Raw genomic sequence first — 26685 nt, forward strand, 5'->3', positions numbered from 1 at the left:
GAGGTGGAAATACTGCACAGTGGATTCTCCTCAACTGATTTTCATGTGGAAAATCTGCACCATTTTACAGTAACAGCAAAGTAGATACAATTTTTTTAAACTCATCCACACACTATGGAAAAGTCTGCATCCCATCTTTTTTATGTTCCTTGACAAGTAGCACCTCTATCTGGAACCCCCATAGAAATGAATGAAGTGGCTGCGTGTGTGCTCAACTGGTCGTTCCATTCATTTCAGGTACAGGGTTCTCGTGATCGGTGGGGGTCCCAGCTGTAGGACCCCCACCAATCTAATAATTATTGTCTATTCTGTGGATAGGGGATAACTTCACACAACTGGAATACCCATTTAACAGTTACAGGATGATATGCAATTTCTTGTTTTTACCTTGATCAATTCCACCTACTTTCTGAAAAGCAACCCACTACTAGACTGAAACCGAAGCATGTTCACATCAGCGTTAGTGATAGAAGTGCCAGATCTGGCACATAACTGGGAGAAGCAGAGCTGGTAGGACTCAATTGACTATACAAGTCTATCATTTTGCAGGACAAAATAGTGGAACATTTTGTGCTATTTTGTCCCGTATTTTTGACAGAATCTGCGTTGGAAGCCCCTAATGGAGTTTCACTTGCAGATGTGAACTCCGCCTCATATGTCTGTGTCAGTTTTGTGGATTGTTTTTAATCTGAGTTTTGCAACCAAAAAGGTCCAAGTTCTGGAGGTGTCAGTGTTTTCTTACCAGTTTATTTGTTTATTTATTTGTGTCTTTTATTTGTTTTTTGCATCCATAAAAAAGGTAACTATTGAAACTTTTAGATTCAGTGCAACATAAATATATTCTTCAATATTTTACGTCTACTAACCACTTCAATAGTTCCTGTTTTTAGAAGAAAAATAAAAAACTAAATTAAATTTGGAAGTTTAGGCTGCCATAACCAGACAAATAATTACAGTGGCGGAAATAATTATTTGACCCCTCACTGATTTTGTAAGTTTGTCCAATGACAAAGAAATGAAAAGTCTCAGAACAGTATCATTTCAATGGTAGGTTTATTGTAACAGTGGCAGATAGCACATCAAAAGGAAAATCGAATAAATAACTTTAAATAAAAGATAGCAACTGATTTGCATTTCATTGAGTGAAATAAGTATTTGAACCCCTACCAACCATTAAGAGTTCTGGCTCCCACAGAGTGGTTAGACACTTCTACTCAATTAGTCACCCTCATTAAGGACACCTGTCTTAACTAGTCACCTGTATAAAAGACACCTGTCCACAGAATCAATCAATCAAGCAGACTCCAAACTCTCCAACATGGGAAAGACCAAAGAGCTGTCCAAGGATGTCAGAGACAAAATTGTAGACCTGCACAAGGCTGGAATGGGCTACAAAACCATTAGCAAGAAGCTGGGAGAGAAGGTGACAACTGTTGGTGCGATTGTTCGAAAATGGAAGGAGCACAAAATGACCATCAATCGACCTCGCTCTGGGGCTCCACGCAAGATCTCACCTCGTGGGGTGTCAATGGTTCTGAGAAAGGTGAAAAAGCATCCTAGAACTACACGGGAGGAGTTAGTTAATGACCTCAAATTAGCAGGGACCACAGTCACCAAGAAAACCATTGGAAACACATTACACCGCAATGGATTAAAATCCTGCAGGGCTCGCAAGGTCCCCCTGCTCAGGAAGGCACATGTGCAGGCCCGTCTGAAGTTTGCCAATGAACACCTGAATGATTCAGAGAGTGACTGGGAGAAGGTGCTGTGGTCTGATGAGACCAAAATAGAGCTCTTTGGCATTAACTCAACTCGCTGTGTTTGGAGGAAGAAAAATGCTGCCTATGACCCCCCAAAACACCGTCCCCACCGTCAAGCATGGGGGTGGAAACATTTTGCTTTGGGGGTGTTTTTCTGCTAAGGGCACAGGACAACTTATTCGCATAAACGGGAAAATGGACGGAGCCATGTATCGTGAAATCCTGAGCGACAACCTCCTTCCCTCTGCCAGGAAACTGAAAATGGGTCGTGGATGGGTGTTCCAGCACGACAATGACCCAAAACATACAGCAAAGGCAACAAAGGAGTGGCTCAAGAAGAAGCACATTAAGGTCATGGAGTGGCCTAGTCAGTCTCCGGACCTTAATCCAATCGAAAACCTATGGAGGGAGCTCAAGCTCAGAGTTGCACAGAGACAGCCTCGAAACCTTAGGGATTTAGAGATGATCTGCAAAGAGGAGTGGACCAACATTCCTCCTAAAATGTGCGCAAACTTGGTCATCAATTACAAGAAACGTTTGACCTCTGTGCTTGCAAACAAGGGTTTTTCCACCAAGTATTAAGTCTTTTTTTGTTAGAGGGTTCAAATACTTATTTCACTCAATGAAATGCAAATCAGTTGCTATCTTTTATTTAAAGTTATTTATTCGATTTTCCTTTTGATGTGCTATCTGCCACTGTTACAATAAACCTACCATTGAAATGATACTGTTCTGAGACTTTTCATTTCTTTGTCATTGGACAAACTTACAAAATCAGTGAGGGGTCAAATAATTATTTCCTCCACTGTATATGCTTCATGCACACGACCGTGTTCATATTGTGGTCCACAAACCATGAATCTGCAAAATACAGACACCTTCCGTGTGCACTTCACATTTTTCTCACTCCCATCAGTATGGACAAGAATAGAACATGTTCTGGAATTTGTGGAGCTGAAATACAGATGCAGACAGCACAGCGATCACATCCGTTTGCTGTCAGTATTTTTTTTTTTGTGGACCCATAGAAATAAATGGGTTCACTAGTGATCCACAAAAAATGTTGTTTAAGCGTGGATGCAAATTACATACATAAAAATGTGATACAGATGCAAAATACATAAAGACATAGTTAAGCTAAAGCCTAAACAAGAGGAAATATAATATAAGGGAAGGGGCTAAAGAAGAAAAACAGAGCACATCAACCCACCAACCCATTATCATTTACGATGTACAGACACCTCTTAGTTACAAAAGTACTGTTCTGTTCTCTAGATCTTTTCATGTAAATGGCATTTTATAAAGGAACACTGTAACCAGAAGTGACAGGGATAACATGAATCTAAAATAATGTTTAGGAATTCACTAGAGGCCACAATTTAGATTATTTACCTAATTTACTATATGTTTGTCTGTGTACAATATTCAAGTAAATTTGTCATTTTTCATAGGACACATGTGTGGCACTGCAAGCTCTGGCTGAATATGCAATCCTTTCCTATATCGGTGGTGTTAATCTCACAGTATCTTTGGCCTCAACCAACTTGGACTATCAAGAGACCTTTGAGCTTCATAGAATGAACAAAAAGATCCTGCAGAAAGCTGTGGTGAGCAGCGAATATAAATGGGTCTAGAATAAAGCTAGGCTTTTTTTTTTTTTTTTTTTTACCAGTATTCTAAGTGCCATGGACTGCATACGTTTTATTTCATCTAACTTTACCAATGCATTATTTTCCCTTCTCATTTCAGATCCCGACAATCCCAACTGGTTTGTTTGTCAGTGCAAAAGGAGAAGGCTGTTGTTTAATGCAGGTAAAATCATATTGAATTCATCTTGTAGCGTTTATTGCCTATGGAGCAGAAAATGCAACTTATAATATAATGCTGTGTATCACATATACAGTGGGGAAAATAAGTATTTGATACACTGGAGATTTTTGAAGTTTTTCCACCTACAAAGAATGGAGAGGTCTTTAATTTTTATTGTAGGTACACTTCAAATTAGACACAATCTAAAAAAAAAAAAAAAATTCCAGGTCACATTGTATTATTTTTAAATTAATTAATTAGCGTTTTATTGCACGAAATAAGTATTTGATACAATAGTAAAACAGATTTGGTACAGAAACCTGCAATTACAGAGGTCAGATGTTTCCTTTAGTTCTTTATCAAGTTTGCACACACTGCAGCAGGGATTTTGGCCCACTGCTCCATACAGATCTTTTCCAGATCTTTCCGGTTTCGGGGCTGTTGCTGGGCTACATTGAGTTTCAGCTTCCTTCAAAGATTTTCGATTGGGTTCAGGTCTGGAGACTGGCTAGGCCACTCCAGGATCTTAAAATCTTTAGTTGCCCTTGCTCTGTGTTTTTGGTCATTGTCATGCTGGAAGACCCAGCCACAACCCATCTTTAATGCTCTTACTGAGGGAAAGAGGTTGTTGGTCAAAATCTTGCGATACATGGCCCCATCCATCCTCCGTTCAATACGGTGCAGTCATCCTGTCCCCTTGCAGAAAAGCACTGCCAAAGTATGATGTTACCACCCCATGTTTTACGGTTGGGACAGTGTTCTTGGGGATGTACTCATCCTTCTTCCTCCAAACACAGTGAGTGGAGTTGATACCAAAAGTTATATTTTGGTCTCATCTGACCACATGACCTTCTCCCATGCCTCCTCTGAATCATCCAGATGGTCATTGGTGAACTTCAAACAGGTCTGGACATGTGCTGGCGTGAGCAGGGGGACTTTGTGTGCCCTGCAGGATTTTAATCCATAACAGCGTAGTGTGTTACTAATGGTAATCTTTGAGACTGTGCTCCCAGCTCTCTTCAGGTCATTGACCAGATCCTCCTGTGTAGATCTGGGCTGATTCCTGACTTTTCTCAGAATCATCCTTAACCCACGAGGCTAGATCTGGCATGGAGCCCCAGACCGAGGAAGATTGACAGTCATCTTGTGTTTCTTCCATTTTCTAAAAAATGCGCCAACAGCCTTCTCTCCAAGCTTCTTGCCTATTGTCCTGTAGCCAATCCCGGTATTGTGCAGGTCTACAATTTTGTTCCTGGTGTCCTTAGACAGCTCTTTAGTCTTGGTCATGGTGGACAGGTTGGAGTGTGATTGATTCAGTGTGTGGACAGGTGTCTTTTATACAGGCAACGAGTTCAAACAGGTGCACTTAATACAGGTAATGAGTGCACAGTAAGAGGAATTCTTCAAGAAAAACTAACATGTCTGTGAGAGACAGAATTCTTGCTGGTTGGTAGGTGATCAAATATTTATTTCTTGCAATAAAATGCAAATGAATCATTAAAAAATCATATAATGTGGTTTTCTGGATGTTTTTTAGATTCTGTCTCTCACAGTTGAAGTGTACCTGTAATAAAAATTACAGACCTCTCCATTCTTTGTAGGAGGAAAAACTTGCAAAATTGCCTGTGTATCAAATACTTAGAGTATTTTCCCCAAATAATGCAGACAGCAAAGTCTGATCTCCTGCTGTAGGCAACTCCTTTTTTTTTGTCTGCATTCAGTTATACATCAAGTAACCAGTGTGCTGAAAGGTAAGCTATGGGAAATCCTAATTCCGGCACATAAGCAAGTTGGTGTGGGAGCTCCAAACAATGATATGGTCATGTTTGACCTTGACTGGTACAGCTATGCAGCAGTGAGGACTAACGTATAGGATCATTGTCATAATAATTTGCAAAGCTGAAAGCAGCAAAATGCTTTAGTGATATTAGCAATAGTCCGTGAACTGGTGTGGAACTAAACCAACTGTCACATGGATATAAATAGTTTGATTTTCTAGGCAGTAATAGCACAATTGGCTGTATTGTATAATAATAAGAGGCCTTGAAATTTTTCAATAAAAAGGCTACATTCACGTGAAAAAAGGCCATAAAAAACAGACTCACTGCATGGGAATGCCTTTGGGTAAGGCGCCAGGCCCTGATGGTCTACCGATAGGAAACTATAAGAAGTTTCTCCCATCCCTATTGCCCTAGTGGTGTCAAGCGTTGGCGAGGGGTATATCTCTCCCTAGCCAGGCTCTAGAGGCCATGATCACAATCATTCATAAAGAGGGTAAAGACGCGAAAGAGTGTGGTAATTATAGGCCGATCTTGTTGTTAAATTTGGATATAAAGATTTGGGCCAAACTTTTAGCCTCCAGGCTGACCTCTTTAATACCCAAGATCATTAATAGGGAACAGGCTGGCTTTGTGATGGGCAGAGAGGGACACTTCCAATCCTGTCGTCTCATTAACGCCATCCTGTGGTCAAAACATTAAATCACAGCCTCTCGTGATGTTGAGTACTGACCCCGAGAAGGTTTTTGATCGGGTAGACTGGTTGTACATGCAGCATACTCTACACAGGTTTGGAGTTCCCTCTGAGTTCATACAAGCGATAATGTCTCTTTATAGCACCCCCAGCGCTAGAGTACGAGTTAATGGCACACTGTCAAACCCGTTCCCTATCACCAACGGCACCCGACAGGGGTGTCCATTATTCCTGTCCCTGTTTATAATGGTTATGGAAACGCTACTACAAGCGTTCCGCGATAACTCATTGATTAGAGGTCTGCAGGTTGGGCTTGCTGAACATAAATGTGCAGCATTTGCTGATGACTTAATGCTTCTAATCACAAACCCTAGACAAGCCTTTCCTTAGATTTCTTTGATCTTTTCTCCACCTTTGGAGAACTATCTAACTTCTAAATAAATTACTCTAAATCGGTGGCGATGGGAATATTTAAATGGAATGACGTTTCCCTTACATACTTGGGTGTGGAACTCACAAGCGACCCCTCAAAATTGTATAACATCAATTATTTATCCCTCTTAAGGAAAATACAAACCCAAATCACTCGTTATCGCTCCCGTGGGGCTCGTGGATAGGCCGCAAGAATGTCCTGCAAACGTATATAGTTCCAAAGTTGCTTTATTGGTTACAAATGGTGCCGATTAGTGTTCCGCACTCATTCTTCTGACGAGTCCGTCAAATGTTTACGTTACTCCTCTGGAGGAGTAAGAAACCCAGAGTGGCTTATGATAGATTAATTAGTCCCCGTTCACAGGGAGGGTTCGGCCTCCCAGATTTAGCTTTTTACCATAAAGCCATACAACTAAAGAGATGGCTACTTCTTTGTGTACCAGCCTACAGACCCCTGGGAGCAGATATTGAGCTTACGATGTTGACAGAAAAGCAGTCAGCGGGCCTATGGGAACTTGATCTACCTGATGCTAAACCAATGGGGTTAACCACGAGCCTTTTCATGACAGTTAAAAACCTCAAGGGCCATATGGAACCTTTTTCGACTCCACCCTACAATTTACCAGCTATGGCTATCCCCTTCTTGTTAAAAGCTGATACGCCATCCATTCCACAATTCTGGGGACTACTCAAGAACACTTCATTGGCATCCCTCCTTGCCAGATTAAAGACAGAGGGAGACATAACCTCGTTCTGCTCCGACTTAGTGGGAGTAAAACATTTCTTGCCACATAATGTGCTTAAGAATGCTTGCCGAGACTTAATAGCCAGATATGACAGATCCCCTGTCCCTACTTGGTTTGAACAACTCACGTCCCATGATAAGCTACCTAGACGTACAATCTTGTTACTGTATAAATGGTTATTGACTAAAAGGCCCTGTGGTACCCCAGCTTTTATTAGGGCTTGGGAGTCTGACTTAGATTGTTCTTTCTCCCCCTATGAACTGACTCAGATATACCAGAGATCCCATGGGTTTTTCAAATGCATCAAAATACAGGAACATTCATTGAAAACTCGCATTCATTTAAAATGACTCGCTGGTATAATGACCCGTTTAAGCTTTTCAGAATGGGACTCTCTATGAATGATCTGTGTTGGCGCTGTGGTGGGATGAGGGGCACCTTGGGTCATATTCTCTGGTTCTGCCCGAATATCCGTCCATTTTGGGAGTTGGTAGAACGCCAAGTAAATGTATCCCCTGCATCAGTGTTATTATGGCTGCCTTCCGACACCTGGCGACCAGCTTTGTCGGACCTACCAACCATACTAGTACAGGCAGCTAGACTACTAGTCCCGCTGAGTTGGCTCTGGCCTACTCCTCCCTCTTTGGAGGATTGGTACACAAAAATAGACCTATTCTTGATGGAGGAGCTGGCAAGTTGGGCTAACAGGACACATAGTAGATTTTTCAAGTTGTGGGCTCCTTGGAGAGAATTTAGGGCAAAATAATTAAAGTGATGGTGTTGAGAGAGGGTATCTTACTCATGTATTCCGTAAATTTGGATGAGGAGGGCATCCGGAGCTGGGCGCGCACATGACGATCCACAACTGCAGTATTACTAATAAAATCAACCGAACTGTTGAAGATTATGTTCTTATTCCAATGTTCTTGTCGAAACTTGTAATTATGTATACTTTGATATTCAAGTTTCTTGGATAATGTCGGATCACTTATGTTTGGCTTCTAGTGTATGGAATATTCCTGCCTTTATCTCATCTGTGATCTCATCCCCCCATTAGTGCCACCCTGTATATTAAATCCCCCAATAGTGTCCCCATGTTTATAAAATGCCCCCCCAGTAGCCCCATAGATTGTTGTGTAAATGTGCCCTAATGTGTATAAAGAGTTATTTGCATTATTTTATGGTATTGTGTAAATTGCATTGTAATTTAGTTTACATTATGTAGATCCTTGATTTGTTCCTCACAGATTGATGTTCATTACAATGTTCCTGACCCTATTACCAAGCCAGCATTTATGCTTCAAGTCCATCTCAAAGAACCAAAGCCAAGAAGGGATCGGAGACAAGCTGGGCGTCCAGAGACACTTCTCCGAGAGCGAGCACTTCTTTACAATGATGATGATCCTGGCTCATACCAGGACCATCAGGAATACAAAGTAACATTGGAAGCCTGCGCAAGGTTAGAATTCTCACCTCATCAGTAATTGACAGCTATCTCTGCATACACACTTACACAGAGAATGCTATTAATCACTAATAGCACATCTAGTGTATAGTGTACAATTATCAGTGACTGACAGCTATCTATATATACACACTTACACAGAGAATGCTATTAATCACTAATAGCACATCTAGTGTATAGTGTACAATTATCAGTGACTGACAGCTATCTATATATACACACTTACACAGAGAATGCTATTTATCACTAATAGCACATCTAGTGTATAGTGTACAATTATCAGTGACTGACAGCTATCTATATATACACACAGAGAGAATGCTATTAATCACTAATAGCACATCTAGTGTATAGTGTACAATTATCAGTGACTGACAGCTATCTATGTATATACACTTACACAGAGAATGCTATCAATTACTGATAACACCTCCCCAGTGTACAATTATCAGTCACTGACAGCTATCTATGTATACGTACTGTGGGGTTTTGCTCTGGTAGACAGGATAGCCGATGCAGTATAGAGGGAATCACAAAGTCTTTAACTTAAACAGTTTGGTGTTTATTCACATATAAAGAAAACAAAATGACCGTTCACAGTCTTGGTGTTTGTTCACACCATGCAATGTCCATAGAACAAAATCTTCACCTGGTTAGCAGTTTTCCATCCTCAGTCTCAGCAGGCTTTAGGGACCTGTTTCCCGGCATGCAGCTCTCAGCCCTTTAGCACGGCACAAATTCACAGGTCCCAAAACACATAGACTCCCCAGCTCCTCTGTCAGATGGAGGATAAACCACACCCAGTTGAGACTGCTGGCTGAGTTTTATATAGGCCAAAAAAGACCCGGCCTGGAGTGTGGGGTGCAGCCAACCACCCAGCACTTTGGCTACTCCCAGTAAGAGCCGGCCCGGATCGGCTTTACAGCCATACTAACAACAAAACAGTGTCAGTCAGCACTAGCTGCCGCTGACACTTAAAACTACTGGCTTTTACCTCACCGAGGCCAGGAATCTCAGTGACACATACCTTCCATCAATGACGGCCCCTTGCGCCTTCCTACAGTACTTACACAAAGAATGCTATCAATCACTGATAACACCTCCCCGTGTACAACTATCAGTGACTAACTGCAATATCTGTAAACACACTTACACAAAGAATGCTATCAATCACTGATAATTCCCCCATATACAACTATTAGTGACTGACAGCTATCTATGTATACACAGTTACACAGAGAATGCTATCAATCACTGACAACACCTCCCCCATGTACAGCTACCAGTGACTGACAGCTATCTCTGTATACACACTTACACAGAGAATGCCATCAATCACTGATAACACCTTACCTGTGTACATCTATCAGTGACTGACAGATATCTATATATGCACACTTACACAGAGAATGTTATTCATCACTGATAACACCTCCCCATGTACAACTATCAGTGACTGACAGCTATATATATTCACACTTACACAGAGAATGCTATCAATCACTGATAACACCCTTCCCGTGTACAACTATTAGTGACTGACAGCTATCTATGTATACACACTACACAGGGAATGCTATCAATCACTGATAACACCTCCCCTGTGTACAAATCAGTGACTGACAGCTATCTTTATATACACACATACACATAGAATACCATCAATCACTATTAACACCTCCCCTGTGTACAACTATCAGTGACTGATAGCTATCTGTGTATATACACACTTACCCAGAGAATACTATCAATCACTGATAACACCTCCCCCATGTACAACTATCAGTGACTGATAGCTATCTATGTATACACACTTTGGGCCCATTTACACATCCGTATTTTTCATTCCGCATCTGATCCGAAATTTTGCTGATCAGATACAGACCCATTAATTTCAATGGGGCCGCAAAACATGTGGACAGCACACCGCCTGTGGTCCGCATCCACACGGCCCCGTAAAAAAGATAGATCATGTCCTTTTCTTTTCTGTTTTTGCAGACAAGAATAGGCATTTCTATCATGGAGAAGAGCATTCCGATCTGCAAAATGAGTTCCGCACATGGCCAGTATCCGTGAAAATGGATACAGTTATGTGAATGAGCACTTACACAGAAAATGTATTACTCGCTGATAATACCCAAATTGACCATCTTGACCTCAGAAAGAGCAGAGATTTCAACGTATAAAATGACAAGTGCGCAGCTTCTTCTGCTATATAACATGCTGCCTACAGATTCCACCGCATTCCATGGTGACAGGTCCTTTTTAATCATTAGATATCTGTTCACTCACAACCCCAGCACCTCAGACTCACAACATCCAAACTTTCAAAAGCAACCTGAAATCCAACCATTTAGGAAGCCTACAACCTCCAATAACTCAGCCTTACCTACTAACTCCCTGCCTGTTCCCATGAAGATTTTACGGTTCATGATGATTTTCTGGTCTCACGGGTTTACAATTGTATCCATCCTTGATTCTACTTGCATTTTGTGGTTTTCCATACTCCTGGACTTGGTGATGATGAAGTAGGTGACTTTTGTTAGTGGTGTAATTGATCTTGGTTTTCTTTTATCCAGATGGCTCCATTCTGGTGCTTCTAACATGGCAGTTCTGGAACTATCTTTGCTTTCAGGATTCCGAGCAGACATTGAGAGTTTGGAACAGGTAATTTTAAATGCTTTAATTTCACTCAAGAATTAAATATCCTAACTTAGCCTTGTATCTAAACTGGCCATGGCAGAGTAGTTTCTCAATAACCTTTGGCATCCAACACCTTAGGCACTTAGACCCTTCCTGAAACTCTGCCCCCTCAGTTACATCTCTAGATTGTAGAAGAAATAGCCATGTACTCATGTAGAAATGTCTCTGCTTATTAATATAATTTTGCATGACTTTTAAGTCAGTTCTACTACCTGCAACTTGCTGACTGGAGAATTTTTTCCGCAGTATCCAGTGCATATTATATAACATTATATATAGAATAAGAGACTACTGAGTTGCTAGAAATGTTTCCGAATGCAGGTACAGTATTTGAAGAGTCGTGTCCAGAGAGAGAGCACTCGTTCTTTAGAGGAACATGACCATTTTGCAGAGATGCTCTAAGTCCCCTGCTGGGTAACATATGCATTTTTGAAGGACTAGGGTGAGTGATCTGTACTGGTGGGAGCTGTTTTTTAACTTCCAAAAGGTCTGCATGGCTTTTTCACATCTGGATTTAATTGGGTCAGATTCAAGTCGTCTTGGAATTCTCCTGAAAGTGACCAGTTTGGAGAACATGGTTTGTTTAATTTGGATTTAAATTATTATTACTTGGTTTAACCCCAGGAAGCTGGCATTCGGAAAGCATTGCTTTAAGGATTAAAGAACACGCAACATAAAATGTTAGTTAATCCAATAACAAGTAGCATCAGGTTACATTTACCAATCTATATGTAGAAGTTCTTAAACAATGACAGAACTTGTTTTGCAATATATTTGTGGTTGCTACACAACTGAAGGGCATCAATTGTTCTTAACTGTCAGTTGTTTCAGACAAAAAAGTGAGACCACAGTGGTCATCTACAAATTGTTGAGTTTAGAGTATACAATAAAGCACAATATCTTAATAGAAATAATGCAATGTGTAAAAAATGTGATCTTTTGGGTATCTTTTGATTCTGTCCAGTTCTTCAGACCCTATATCCAAGCCTCTACCAATTCCTACTGCCTCAAACCATTTCTCCTATCTGCTCTTTCCTCAACTCTGAGTCAACAAAAATTCTAGTACATTATCTCCTGCCTACACTAGTGCCACATCCTCCTATGTGGTCTCCCATCTAACATTCTTGCACTGCCCCAGTCCATCCTCAACTCTGATACTTACTTGATTCACCTCTCGCCTTGTTTCTCCTCCACATCTTCCCTCTGCAAATTCCTTTATTGGCTGCCCATTGCTCAGTGAATTTAGTTAAAAATATTTACAATGACACAATAGGCTTCCACAACCTTTCCTCTCTATATATCTCTGACTTAATCTCTGCTACCTCCCCACATGCAAGCTCCCATCCTCCCAAGACTTCTTTTTTTGCTCTCCTCTTGTCTGCTCCTCACAGTCATCTCCAAGATTTCACCTATGCATCCTCCCATACTCTGGAACTCAGAACCCCAGCACATCAGACTCCCAACATCCAAACTTTCAAAAGCAACGTGAGACCCAACTCTTCAGGAAGCCTACAGCCTCCAATAACTCAGCCTTACCTATTGACCTCTTCCCTGTTCCCATGGAGATTGTAAGGTCCATGAGGATTGTAAGGTCTCACAGGCAGAGTCCTCTGTCCCTCTGTTTTATATTATTTATGCTAACCCCTTTTCATATGTACGGTGCCCTGGAATAATAATAACAACAATAACAACAACCACAATAGATCAACATAACGCAGCACCAGGATGTCTGTTCACTAAATGGTTAATTGAGGATAACGTTTCATAAACAACAGCCTATATAAGAAGGAATGTACTGGCCATAGACCCTACATGGAAACGTCCTTGTGGGCCGTTTGAGCCCTCCTCATGGCCACCAGCCAGGTAAGTAATGACCTGATGCTCCTGGAGATAATTAATGCCTGGCCGCAGGTGCCCTTCTGACTCCTGAATTCAGCTGTATTGCCATCTTGATGCAACTGGAGCAGAAGGGCGGAACTTGGCAGCTGGTGCTCCATTACAGAGGGACAGCTTATAGGGGCAGTATTTTGTGATGCTCTGTAGTATTTGGTTCTGGTGGGGCAGTATACTGTGCTGCACTGTGTTATTTGGGGAGGTGTTTTGTACCACAATATGGTTTTGCTGGCCCCAACGACTTGTGTTGGCCCTTCCTTATGTCACTTTGGACCAGCTTGCAACATGGGGCCACTTTGAGTTTTTTTCCAAGGCCACCTTAAGTTGCCAACTGGCAGTGGCTTATATCCCCAGGAACAAAAAATAAGTTGCAATTTGAAATCCAACAGCCCTGTCCTTATCTCCCCTGACCTCTGCTCTGATGCACATTAGATGGACTGGGCCCGCTGGAATAGTCATGAGTGGCTGATATAAATCTAACATATATAGCCAGTTTAGGAGACCTAATCCGTAATCTACTCAGTTAATGTGCACATACGCCTTCAGTCACTGTTGGTCAAACAAGCTTGTTTGGCCGACAGCTATCTCTTCCAACTTCCCCATAAAAATATGCTTTCGGTTCAGCTAAGCATGTATGTATTTTCAATAGGGAAAAAGGAAACGGCTGCTGCCAGGCATCAATGATGGCCAAACCCAATCTCCTGGATTGGGTTTGGCCATCAATACTCTAATGTGTATAATTCAGCTACAATTCTTTTCACTGTGGATTACTAATATGGTACAACACTCTACAAATGTTTTCCCTGACTAAGAGCTATTCCTCTAGTGTTTTTTTGTGCACGTTTTAAAGGAGTTGTGCAGTGGAGTAATATTGATGACCTATCCCCAGGACTAAGAGCTATTCCTCTAGTGTTTTTGTGCACGTTTTAAAGAAGTTGTGCAGTGGAGTAATATTGATGACCTATCTGCATATGTTGGACCGATTATATGAACAGAGAAGGGACATAAACGATTTCTTGATGATACAGGCGGACAGAGGAACTCCCCTGTGTACTTTGATGTTAGCCAGTGACAGCTCATGTATGACACCTGCCATTTGCTTGGGCCCTTGAGGAGGCCACTTTATCTGTCAGTCGCCAGGACTACGGGATGAACAACGCCATTCTACTGATTCATGTCCTGGAACAGATGCTGCTAAATCTGGCTGGCCAAGGGACAGGAGACATGGCAACTACATCTAATGGCCACATGAGCCCTGTGGGGGCTGAGCTAGAGGAGGAGGAGGTCATTCGAGCACAATCAATGTGTAGATAAATGGGTGGTTTTTCTACACAGGTGACAGGAGAGGAGGGGCAGCCAGAGGAGCTACAGGGTGATGAGGAAGATAAGGCAGATGACCCAGACACGCCGTGGCAGTATCCAGTGGAGATGGAGGCAGGGAGTCCCTCCGAGTCACTTGCGCAAATGGCCCGATGCATGCTTATTTGCTTTCGTAATGACAGCCGAATTGTCACCATTTGACAGAGGGATGACTACTGGATCTTAACCGGTCAAAAATGGGGGCCTTTTTTTTATACCCACTGAGAAGGAGGACAAACTGAACTACTATCATCCTATGTAGTCAGTTGTCCGCTGCCTATGTGCGCCATTGCCCATTCTCACGCAGGTCTGCCCGGGGGGGCCCTCTGTGCTTACGTTCCACTGCCATGGCTGCTGTTGGGGGGAGTCTAGAGTCGCTGATGAGCAGTTTTCTTCACCCGCCTACTGAAGAAACTACTCACCAGCAGCAGATAGACATAGAGCAAAACCTGAACCAGCAGGTTATGGCATACTTGGAGTGCACCCTGACACCCCACATAGAAAAATCCCTGGACTACTGGGCAGCCAAACTCGATTTATGGCCGCAACTGTCCGAGTTTGCCCTGGACAAGCTTTTCTGCCTGGCCAGCAGTGTGGCATCAGAGCAGGTGTTTAGTGCTGCGGGGGCCATAGTTACCCCAAGGGGAAAATGTCGAAAAACTGACCTTTGTGAAGATGAATCAAACATCAGACTAGATCATCCATGGTGCCACACCTACACTTTGACCAAAGATGCCTGTTTCTTCCTAATGCTGCTGCCACATCACTACTCTGTGGTCTCCTAATGCTGCTGCCACCCCCACTCTGTCACTGGGCCACTCTGTGGTCTCCTCATGCTGCTTCCAACTTTCAGAAATATCTGGTAATTGTGATCGAATTTTTAGGATATTAAAACATAACTTTTAATTAAAGCTTTTAGAAAATAGCCCCTTATATAGATAAATAAATGTAGATAGAACCTCAAACAAAAAAGGATGTGTAGCTTCAATCGTGTCACATCTAACATGACATTAGAGTATTTAAAGCATACACGTCAAACTTAGGTAGAACAAAAAAGTGGTGCATGGCGGCACCCGTATGATGGTAACCAATTTGTCCTACCGCGTAGTCGGGTAGCTCCAGTTGTGCTGCAGTTACCTCTCGGATCAAAGATGGGTCCTTTGTATTGATGGTGCTGCACACAGATAGGGGTCCGGCCTATGAGTCCCTAGTTTTACCCTAATGGGATCCTACACTAGCCCTAAGGCTTAATTACGGTACACCCACTAGAACAAGGGTGTCCCGTTCGGAACCTAACCCTAGAATTGGAGACCCTGAATAGCCCTCTCCTAGAAAATCCTTACATGCATGTTTCACTTACGGGTGAGCGTAAGACTCATCAGGGGAAACAGCACGGAGTTGGGCAGTTAAATGTAAGAGGATACACAGATTATGTACCATGTGCATCCTAATTGCACAAGTTGCAGGCTATGAGGACTGATGCTGCTCAAAAAGAAGCCTGACAACTTGTTGCACAGGGTGGAACAAATAGATAGTGGCCACCCCGCTCTGGGCCCGATGTGGTGCTTCCAACTTTCCACTCTGACACTGGGCCACTTTGTAGTCTCCTCATGCCGCTGCCACATCACTACTCTGTGGTCTTCTCATGTTGCTGCCACCTGAACAGTATGTTACTGGGCCACATTGTGGTCTCCTCATGCTGCTACCACCTCACAACAGATCAGCAGCTGTAAAGCTTATATTTTATTTATTGCACTTATATAGCGCTTCTTTATTCTGCAGCACTTTACAGACATTAGCATCCAACTGTCCCCAATGGGGCTCACTGTATGTATTTGGAGTGTGGGAGGAAACCGGAGTGCCCGGGGGAAACCCATGCAAACAAGGGGAGAACATACAAACTCCATGCAGATGTTGCCCTTGCGCTGCTAGGCACCAATGCTAACCACTGAGCCAACATTCTTCCCACTATATGACATGGTCCCTATTTTGCATCAGAATTGGCTTATGATTTGGTAGCCAAAAGCAGGAGTCGGTACAAAACACAGAAGACATGCAAAGATTCCATTCATGTATCATCTCTGTTTTGAATCCACTCCTGGTTTTTTTTCTTTAGCAATACTGATGGATTACTGACCAAATGCTGACCGAGTGAAGATGGATGTTCAACAGACAGGTTTTTTGGGGGGGGTTATTGTTCTGACGGATCAGAGGAAGGGCAAAATAATCAGTGATGTCAGCACAAACTTACTGCTGGGGGCTCTACTTGTATAAGCATTTAATAGAACAGGTTCTGTAGACATCTATGTGGAATTAGCTGACGACGGTGTAAAAGGAGTGCTCTTCTTCTTGAAGCTAACATCGTCTCATGCACACGACCGTTCCGTTTTTTGCGGTCCGCAAACAGCGGATCTGCAAAAAATGGAAGCCGTCCGTGTGCCTTCCGCAATTTGCAGAACGGAACGGGCGGCCCATTGTAGAAATGCCTATTCTTATCCACAAAACGGACAAGATAGGACATGCTATATTTTTTTGCGGTGCCACGGAACGGAGCAACGGATGCTTATAGCACACAGAGTGCTGTCCGCATCTTTTGCGGCCACATTGAAGTGAATGGGTCCACACCCGAGCGACAAAAAATGCGTCTCAGATGCGGACCACAACAACGGTCATGTGCATGAGGCCTAAGGCGGAGTTCGTAGTTATTTGGTCAGTTTTGGCCCCGTAACTGCCCAAATAAGTGAAGTGTGAAGTGATTCTATGAGTGACGCCTGTCATCTGCGTGTCATACTGACTCACAGTATTGTTTCACTACCACAGCAGACTCCCAATTCTTGTTACTGCGAGGCACAGTGTTCTACACCACTATAGAGGCTCTCTCCAGGAAGGAAATAGCAGTTTTTTAATGCAAATCGCGATAAATAAATTCAAATTGCATCGAATCTTTTCAGAAAATTCAGCGACCCGCCCGAATTGAATTTTTGAGAAATTTGCTCATTTCTATTCATGACTTATGCTAAGGATAGATCATCAATATTACTCCACTGCACAACCCCTTTAATTTACTAGTGACATTTATCTGATTTTGTCATCGCAAAAATATCTAGTTCTTTAGACTGATCAGATGTATCCTTGCAGGAGACAATTTATTATTCATGGGAAAGTAGACTGATCCATACAGTTAACTACTCTGATGAAACTTCGGAAATGCATGTTTCCTAAAGAAGTACAAAACATGCTGGTTCTAAATTGCATCCATACATCATTAATTTAGATCAGCACTGATGATGATACGAGTCGAGGTTACAGCCAAACAAGCATGATTTTGTTAACATAGAGGGGACAGTCTGATGTCTCCAGCTCCACATGCTGCAAAGCGTCCTGGGCATTCCACAGCCCAGACGGAGCCCTCTTGGACAGATATATCCGGGAATTATGTGGGGGTCACAGCAGGGAGAAGAGAAGAGAAGAATTTTCGTTTATTGGCCTCATTAGGAGTCTTAGGGGGTAGTTAGCTGAGTCCATCACATTTCTTTTATGCATCAGCTCGTGAACTTAAGAAATTTCTGGCTGTCAACATGTATAACTGGTTGCAACTGACACAGATGTAGAACTCCAGTAAGTCCACATTACACAGTAATTGGTCCTAATATTGTATGTATGTACACAGTGACTGGGTTTGAGGTGGTCCTAACACTACTCTGGGTCCCCTGGACATTGTTGAGGTGTCGCCATGTTTCTGCTTTCTGCACGGGCTGGTACAGCTTGGTGCACCCAAATGGAAAATAAGTCCAGAGAGTCAGGGTTTGCAGTAAACCAGTGTGCTTACTGGAGGAACTGAAGTGCAAAACCATACAGGCAACGCTCTGAGCTGGCTTCTGATTTAGAATCTTCTAGTAGGAGGGGTGAAGCTGGAGAATCACAGCCCAACAGAAACAACACTGCAGTTCAAGGCTACCATAGACTTCAATTGGGCCTCAGCATAAGTCAATGGGAATGACTAAGGCAGCTTTCACATCATCGCTATTATTTCTGTTCTTCTGCTCCATTATAGCAGATGAAGAGCAAAAATAATGGTAGTTCCGGATTCAGAAAATAACTGACAGGAACTGAGCCTAAAAGATACCATTGCCTATAATGGGATCCGTTAGGTTTCCATTATGGAGAATGTTTTTTTTTTAGCGCAGAAAAAAGTCCTGCATGCAGGACTTTTGTATTTGCTATTTTTGACAAATTCTGTGACTGAATCCCCGAACTGAGCTTCTGATGCAGATGTGAAGGCAGCCTAAGCAGTTTCCAGATATAAACAACAGTCTAAAAGAGCTAAACCAGATGGTCAAAAGTTGACTGTGTCTGTTTTTTCCCCTTCAATACTCAGCTCTGCATAGTTCCTTATGGTAACTCAGGAAAACACTAGCTTCTCAGTGCACAGGCTGGAAAGTCCCAAAGTCTTTCACTATTAGCTGACTGTGCATTAACCCTTTCCACACTGCAGTGCAGATATAGTGCAATAACAGTGCAAATGAACAGGATATATTATAAATAACATAAAATGCAGTTCAACAATACTCAAACAATATAAGTGTAATCAACGGCATATATCATAGTGTAAGTTAATCCTTCAAAGTGCAATAAGGTAGGGGGTTGATGGCTTTGCATAGCATCAATAAGGGCAAATGTCCACAAACGTCCAGACTCCAAAGTACTCTTGCTCCAGGGCACTACATGTACCGTACATGAATGTATTTGTATAGGTCATTGTCAGGAAATTTAGATTGTAAGCCTTGATGAGACAAGGGTCGATGTTGTCGAAATATTGTCAGTTTTACTGATAATAAAAGCTAATAAATGAAAGACTCCATTATTATCACTCAGCATGTGCCCTGTAAGGGTTCAGATGTGAATTTATGGGCTATTTTTGGCTGGGACTGATCTCAAAGATGTGGCTTTTAGTAAACCTAGTGTCATGGATTTGTTACTCCTAGTGGCTGTCATCTTAAGAGCTCATGCACCCGAACATATTTTTTTCCGTGTCCGCTACGTTTTTTTGGTGGCCCATATGCGGAATCATTCACTTCATTGGGGCTGCAAAGAAAACGGAAATAAGTGTGCATTCCATGTCAGTATGTCCACATGGCCTTTCTGCAAAAGATAGGACTGTCCTATTAGGGGCTGGCCTTTCCATTCGGCAAAATACAGAATGTATACGGCCGGCATCTGTGTTCTGCGAATTCACAATCCCCAAATGAGCCCTAAAGGGGACCTTTCCGCTCTTCTGACATGTTTTAGTAAATACTTCCATAAAACAGCAATTTTGGAGCAGCTTTTCTTTGTACCATGCATTCTGTTTTTCTCTAAGGGGTTATCTGAGATGCACCGTGAGCCCGCCACTTCCGGGATCACAAGCCATACATTGGGCACGTAAACACAGCCTGGGATTACAACTTGCAGTGCAAGCGTGAGTCTGATTCTCTCACCAAATTGCTTGTGGGAGATTCAGAATCGCGCAGGCGCTGCGGGTTCTAACCCCAGGCTGGGATCACATGCCCAATACATGGCACGTGATCCCAGAAGTTGCAGCACATCTTGGATAACCCCTTTAATACTCCTGGAAATCTGAATAGCTTGAAAACTGGATGTGATGACTTCCTTTATCAATAGGCCATTTCCCTTCACTGTCCAATCACTGTACTTTTCCTAGGATACAACCACATGGTGCCCTCATGCCACGGTTGCACTCCCAATTCCATGCAGCCATTAACCATGCAGCCCGACTAAACAGTGCAGTTCTAATTAGTTAATTCGTTAATTGGAGTTCTCAGCATGGTTGTGTCGCAACCATTGTATGGCCACACTGTGTAGTCGTATCCCAAGATAAAAAACTGAGTAATGGCACAGTGCACGGTTCTCCGGACGTGTTATTTCATGAGAAACGCAAGTATTTTCTAAGACATTTCAGGAGAGCCGACACAAGCTCTTTAAATCCTCTGATACACATCTCTATGAGGATTCTCAGGAATTTCTTCACTAGCATAGTATGTTGTCTGCATGTTATTTCATATGTATTATTTTTATGTTTCAGCTGCTCTTAAATAAACAGATAGGGCTAAAACGCTATGAGGTTGAAGGAAGAAAGGTGCTGTTCTATTTTGACGAGGTGAGTAAAGTACCTTTTCTCAAATGAAAAGGCCAATTGCATTCCTTTGCTCTGTGTAAACAATTCATTCATGAAGCTGTATTACCTTTAAGTGCATGAACCCTTGTGGGTCTTATCACAAAGACATTTATTAGAAGAGTTATATTTTGCTATTTATTAAAGGCTATATGTAATTTAGTACAGAAACAGAATGACTGGGTAATGTCTACACATAGACAGAGAAGGGGCTCAGAACACAAGTTTTTCTTACGTGACACAGCTACATAGTAGTTCTATATAGTTCTTCTTAATGCAGTACAAAAACAGGTTCTGTCTTTCCATTATGTTAGATTCTTGAAGTCATGCCACCATGTTGTCTTACTCCAACATAGTTATTTTTGGAAACTTGCACTTTCAGTAACATTGGAAGTGATCGTACTAATAGCATAGAAGAAGGTATGGAGAAGAAACGTTGCCTAGTGTGGGACTAATCTGACAGAAGCAAATAACTACTGAATAGGGATGAGCGAACCCGAACTGTATAGTTCGGGTTCGTACCGAATTTTGGGGTGTCCGTGACACGGACCCGAACCCGGACATTTTCGTAAAAGTCCGGGTTCGGGTTCGGTGTTCGTCGCTTTCTTGGCGCTTTTTGAAAGGCTGCAAAGCAGCCAATCAACAAGCGTCATACTACTTGCCCCAAGAGGCCGTCACAGCCATGCCTACTATTGGCATGGCTGTGATTGGCCAGAGCACCATGTGACCCAGCCTCTATTTAAGCTGGAGTCACATAGCGCTGCCCGTCACTCTGCTCTGATCAGCATAGGGAGAGGTTGCAGCTGCGACGTTAGGGCGAGATTAGGCAGTGATTAACTCGTCCAAAAGACTTCATTCAGAGATCGATCTGCAGCTGTGGATGATTGAACTGCTGCTATTGAATTGCTCACGTTGCCCAGAGCGTTTTTCAGTCACTTTTTTCTGGGGTGATCGGCGGCCATTTTGTGTCTTGTGGTGCGCCAGCACAAGCTGCGACCAAGTGCATTTAACCCTTAATGGTGTGGTTGTTTTTTGGCTAAATCCTACATCAGGGTGAAGCTGTCACACCAAGTGCATTTAACCAGCAATAGTCTGGTTATTTTTGGGCCATATACTACATCAGGGGCAAGCTGAGCCTGTCACCAAGTGCATTTAACCCTCAATGGTGTGGTTGTTTTTTGGCTAAATCCTACATCAGGGTGAAGCTGTAACACCAAGTGCATTTAACCAGCAATAGTCTGTTTATTTTTTGGCCATATACTACATCAGGGGCAAGCTGAGCCTGTCACCAAGTGCATTTAACCCTCAATGGTGTGGTTGTTTTTTGGCTAAATCCTACATCAGGGTCAAGCTGTCACACCAAGTGCATTTAACCAGCAATAGTCTGTTTATTTTTTGGCCATATACTACATCAGGGGCAAGCTGAGCCTGTCACCAAGTGCATTTAACCCTCAATGGTGTGGTTGTTTTTTGGCTAAATCCTACATCAGGGTGAAGCTGTCACACCAAGTGCATTTAACCAGCAATAGTCTGGCTATTTTTTTGGCCATATACTACATCAGGGGCAAGCTGAGCCTGTCACCAAGTGCATTTAACCCTCAATAGTGTGGTTGGTCAAGCTGTCACACCAAGTGCATTTAACCATCAATAGTGTGGTTATTTTTTGGCCATATCCCAGTCTAATTCTGTCAGTAAACCTATATCTGTCACCCAGCGCCTAAATACTAGGCCTCAAATTTATATCCAGCTAAATCTGTCGTTACTGCTGTACTGTTGTGGCTGGTCAAGTTATTTAGTGTCCGTCAAAGCACATTTTTTGTTCTGGGTTGAAATACAATTCCCAATTTAGCAATTTCCTTATTTAGTGGTTTCTGTTGTATACGAGCTATTTTAAATCTATCCCTAAAAGGGTATATAAGATTCAAGGTGCACATAGGGTCATTCTGAATAACTTCACACACACACGCTACTGTGCATTTCCAAGTCTAATTCTGTCCGTAAACGTATACCTGTCACCCAGCGCCTAAATACTAGGCCTCAAATTTATATTCAGCTAAATCTGTGGTTACTGCTGTGCCTGTATTAGTGTAATACGGTACCTAAATAGATAGCCAGATAGTGTTAGGTGTCTGTAAAAAAAAGGCCTGAATTTGAATTCAATACATTGGGCCAAATAATATTTTTGTTGTTGTGGTGAACGATAACAATGAGGAAAACATCTAGTAAGGGACGCGGACGTGGACATGGTCGTGGTGGTGTTAGTGGACCCTCTGGTGCTGGGAGAGGACGTGGCCGTTCTGCCACGTCCTAGTGTACCAACTACCTCAGGTCCCAGTAGCCGCCAGAATTTACAGCGATATATGGTGGGGCCCAATGCCGTTCTAAGGATGGTAAGGCCTGAGCAGGTACAGGCATTAGTCAATTGGGTGGCCGACAGTGGATCCAGCACGTTCACATTATCTCCCACCCAGTCTTCTGCAGAAAGCGCACAGATGGTGCCTGAAAACCAAGCCCATCAGTCTGTCACATCACCCCCATGCATACCAGGGAAACTATCTGAACCTCAAGTTATGCAGCAGTCTCTTATGCTGTTTGAAGACTCCGCTGGCAGGGTTTCCCAAGGGCATCCACCCAGCCCTTCCCCAGCGGTGGAAGACATAGAATGCACTGACGCACAACCACTTATGTTTCCTGATGATGAGGACATGGGAATACCACCTCAGCACGTCTCTGATGATGACGAAACACAGGTGCCAACTGCTGCGTCTTTCTGCAGTGTGCAGACTGAACAGGAGGTAAGGGAGGAAGACTGGGTGGAAGACGATGCAGGGGACGATGAGGTCCTAGACCCCACATGGAATGAAGGTCGTGCCACTGGTTTTCACAGTTCGGAGGAAGAGGCAGTGGTGAGACCGAGCCAACAGCGTAGCAAAAGAGGGAGCAATGGGCAAAAGCAGAACACCCGCCGCCAAGAGACTCCGCCTGCTACTGGGACCGAGCACCCCAAAGGCAGCTTCAAGGAGTTCCCTGGCATGGCACTTCTTCAAACAATGTGCTGACGACAAGACCCGAGTGGTTTGCACGCTGTGCCATCAGAGCCTGAAGCGAGGCATTAACGTTCTGAACCTGAGCACAACCTGCATGACCAGGCACCTGCATGCAAAGCATGAACTGCAGTGGAGTAAACACCTTAAAAACAAGGAAGTCACTCAGGCTCCCCCTGCTACCTCTTCTGCTGCTGCCGCCTCGGCCTCTTCCTCCGCCTCTGGAGGAACGTTGGCACCTGCCGCCCAGCAAACAGGGGATGTACCACCAACACCACCACCTCCGTCACCAAGCATCTCAACCATGTCACACGGCAGCGTTCAGCTCTCCATCTCACAAACATTTGAGAGAAAGCGTAAATTCCCACCTAGCCACCCTCGATCCCTGGCCCTGAATGCCAGCATTTCTAAACTACTGGCCTATGAAATGCTGTCATTTAGGCTGGTGGACACAGACAGCTTCAAACAGCTCATGTCGCTTGCTGTCCCACAGTATGTTGTTCCCAGCCGGCACTACTTCTCCAAGAGAGCCGTGCCTTCCCTGCACAACCAAGTATCCGATAAAATCAAGTGTGCACTGCGCAACGCCATCTGTAGCAAGGTCCACCTAACCACAGATACGTGGACCAGTAAGCACGGCCAGGGACGCTATATCTCCCTAACTGCACACTGGGTAAATGTAGTGGCAGCTGGGCCCCAGGCGGAGAGCTGTTTGGCGCACGTCCTTCCGCCGCCAAGGATCGCAGGGCAACATTCTTTGCCTCCTGTTGCCACCTCCTCCTACTCAGCTTCCTCCTCCTCTTCTTCCACCTGCTCATCCAGTCAGCCACACACCTTCACCACCAACTTCAGCACAGCCCGGGGTAAACGTCAGCAGGCCATTCTGAAACTCATATGTTTGGGGGACAGGCCCCACACCGCACAGGAGTTGTGGCGTGGTATAGAACAACAGACCGACGAGTGGTTGCTGCCGGTGAGCCTCAATCCCGGCCTGGTGGTGTGCGATAATGGGCGAAATCTCGTTGCAGCTCTGGGACTAGCCGGTTTGACGCACATCCCTTGCCTGGCGCATGTGCTGAATTTGGTGGTGAAGAAGTTCATTCACAACTCCCCCGACATGTCAGAGCTGCTGCATAAAGTGCGGGCCGTCTGTTCGCGCTTCCGGCGTTCACATCCTGCCGCTGCTCGCCTGTCTGCGCTACAGCGTAACTTCGGCCTTCCCACTCACCGCCTCATATGCGACGTGCCCACCAGGTGGAACTCCACCTTGCACATGCTGGACAGACTGTGCGAGCAGCAGCAGGCCATAGTGGAGTTTCAGCTGCAGCATGCACGGGTCAGTCGCACTACGGAACAGCACCACTTTACCACCAATGACTAGGCCTCCATGCGAGACCCGTGTGCCCTGTTGCGCTGTTTCGAGTACTCCACCAACATGGCCAGTGGCGATGATGCCGTTATCAGCGTTACAATACCACTTTTATGTCTCCTTGAGAAAACACTTAGGGCGATGATGGAAGAGGAGGTGGCCCAGGAGGAGGAGGAGGAGGAGGAGGAGGAAGAGGGGTCATTTTTAGCACTTTCAGGCCAGTCTCTTCGAAGTGACTCAGAGGGAGGTTTTTTGCAACAGCAGAGGCCAGGTACAAATGTGGCCAGCCAGGGCCCACTACTGGAGGACGAGGAGGACGAGGATGAGGAGGAGGTGGAGGAGGATGAGGATGAAGCATGGTCACAGCGGGGTGGCACCCAACGCAGCTTGGGCCCATCACTGGTGCGTGGCTGGGGGGAAAGGCAGGACGATGACGATACGCCTCCCACAGAGGACAGCTTGTCCTTACCCCTGGGCAGCCTGGCACACATGAGCGACTACATGCTGCAGTGCCTGCGCAACGACAGCAGAGTTGCCCACATTTTAACGTGTGCGGACTACTGGGTTGCCACCCTGCTGGATCCACGGTACAAAGACAATGTGCCCACCTTACTTCCTGCACTGGAGCGTGATAGGAAGATGCACGAGTACAAGCGCACGTTGGTAGACGCGCTACTGAGAGCATTCCCAAATGTCACAGGGGAACAAGTGGAAGCCCAAGGCCAAGGCAGAGGAGGAGCAAGAGGTCGCCAAGGCAGCTGTGTCACGGCCAGCTCCTCTGAGGGCAGGGTTAGCATGGCAGAGATGTGGAAAAGTTTTGTCAACACGCCACAGCTAACTGCACCAACACCTGATACGCAACGTGTTAGCAGGAGGCAACATTTCACTAACATGGTGGAACAGTACGTGTGCACACCCCTCCACGTACTAACTGATGGTTCGGCCCCATTCAACTTCTGGGTCTCTAAATTATCCACGTGGCCAGAGCTAGCCTTTTATGCCTTGGAGGTGCTGGCCTGCCCGGCGGCCAGCGTTTTGTCTGAACGTGTATTCAGCACGGCAGGGGGCGTCATTACAGACAAACGCAGCCGCCTGTCTACAGCCAATGTGGACAAGCTGCTGTTCATAAAAATGAACCAGGCATGGATCCCACAGGACCTCTCCATCCCTTGTGCAGATTAGACATTAACTACCTCCCCTTAACCATATATTATTGTACTCCAGGGCACTTCCTCATTCTATCCTATTTTTATTTTCATTTTACCATTATATTGCGAGGCAACCCAAAGTTGAATGAACCTCTCCTCTGTCTGGGTGCCGGGGCTTAAATATATGCCAATGGACTGTTCCAATGTTGGGTGACGTGAAGCCTGATTCTCTGCTATGACATGCAGACTGATTCTCTGCTGACATGAAGCCAGATTCTCTGTTACGGGACCTCTCTCCTCTGCCTGGGTGCTG

At 44.1% G+C, this 26685-nt stretch overlaps 1 protein-coding gene across 1 annotated transcript in view; it reads left to right on the plus strand.

Moving 5' to 3' along the window:
• CPAMD8 (C3 and PZP like alpha-2-macroglobulin domain containing 8) overlaps positions 1–26685 on the plus strand; it is a 147080-nt gene that overhangs the window by 87283 nt on the left and 33112 nt on the right. The window contains exons 33-37 of the mRNA XM_044270309.1: positions 3212–3367; positions 3510–3572; positions 8467–8678; positions 11264–11351; positions 20722–20796. Coding sequence (XP_044126244.1) covers positions 3212–3367; positions 3510–3572; positions 8467–8678; positions 11264–11351; positions 20722–20796 — 594 coding nt within the window. The remainder of the gene's footprint in view (positions 1–3211; positions 3368–3509; positions 3573–8466; positions 8679–11263; positions 11352–20721; positions 20797–26685) is intronic.

The sequence above is a fragment of the Bufo gargarizans genome, chromosome 1 (genome assembly GCF_014858855.1).
Source record: "Bufo gargarizans isolate SCDJY-AF-19 chromosome 1, ASM1485885v1, whole genome shotgun sequence".
NCBI classification, from domain to species: Eukaryota; Metazoa; Chordata; class Amphibia; order Anura; family Bufonidae; genus Bufo; species Bufo gargarizans.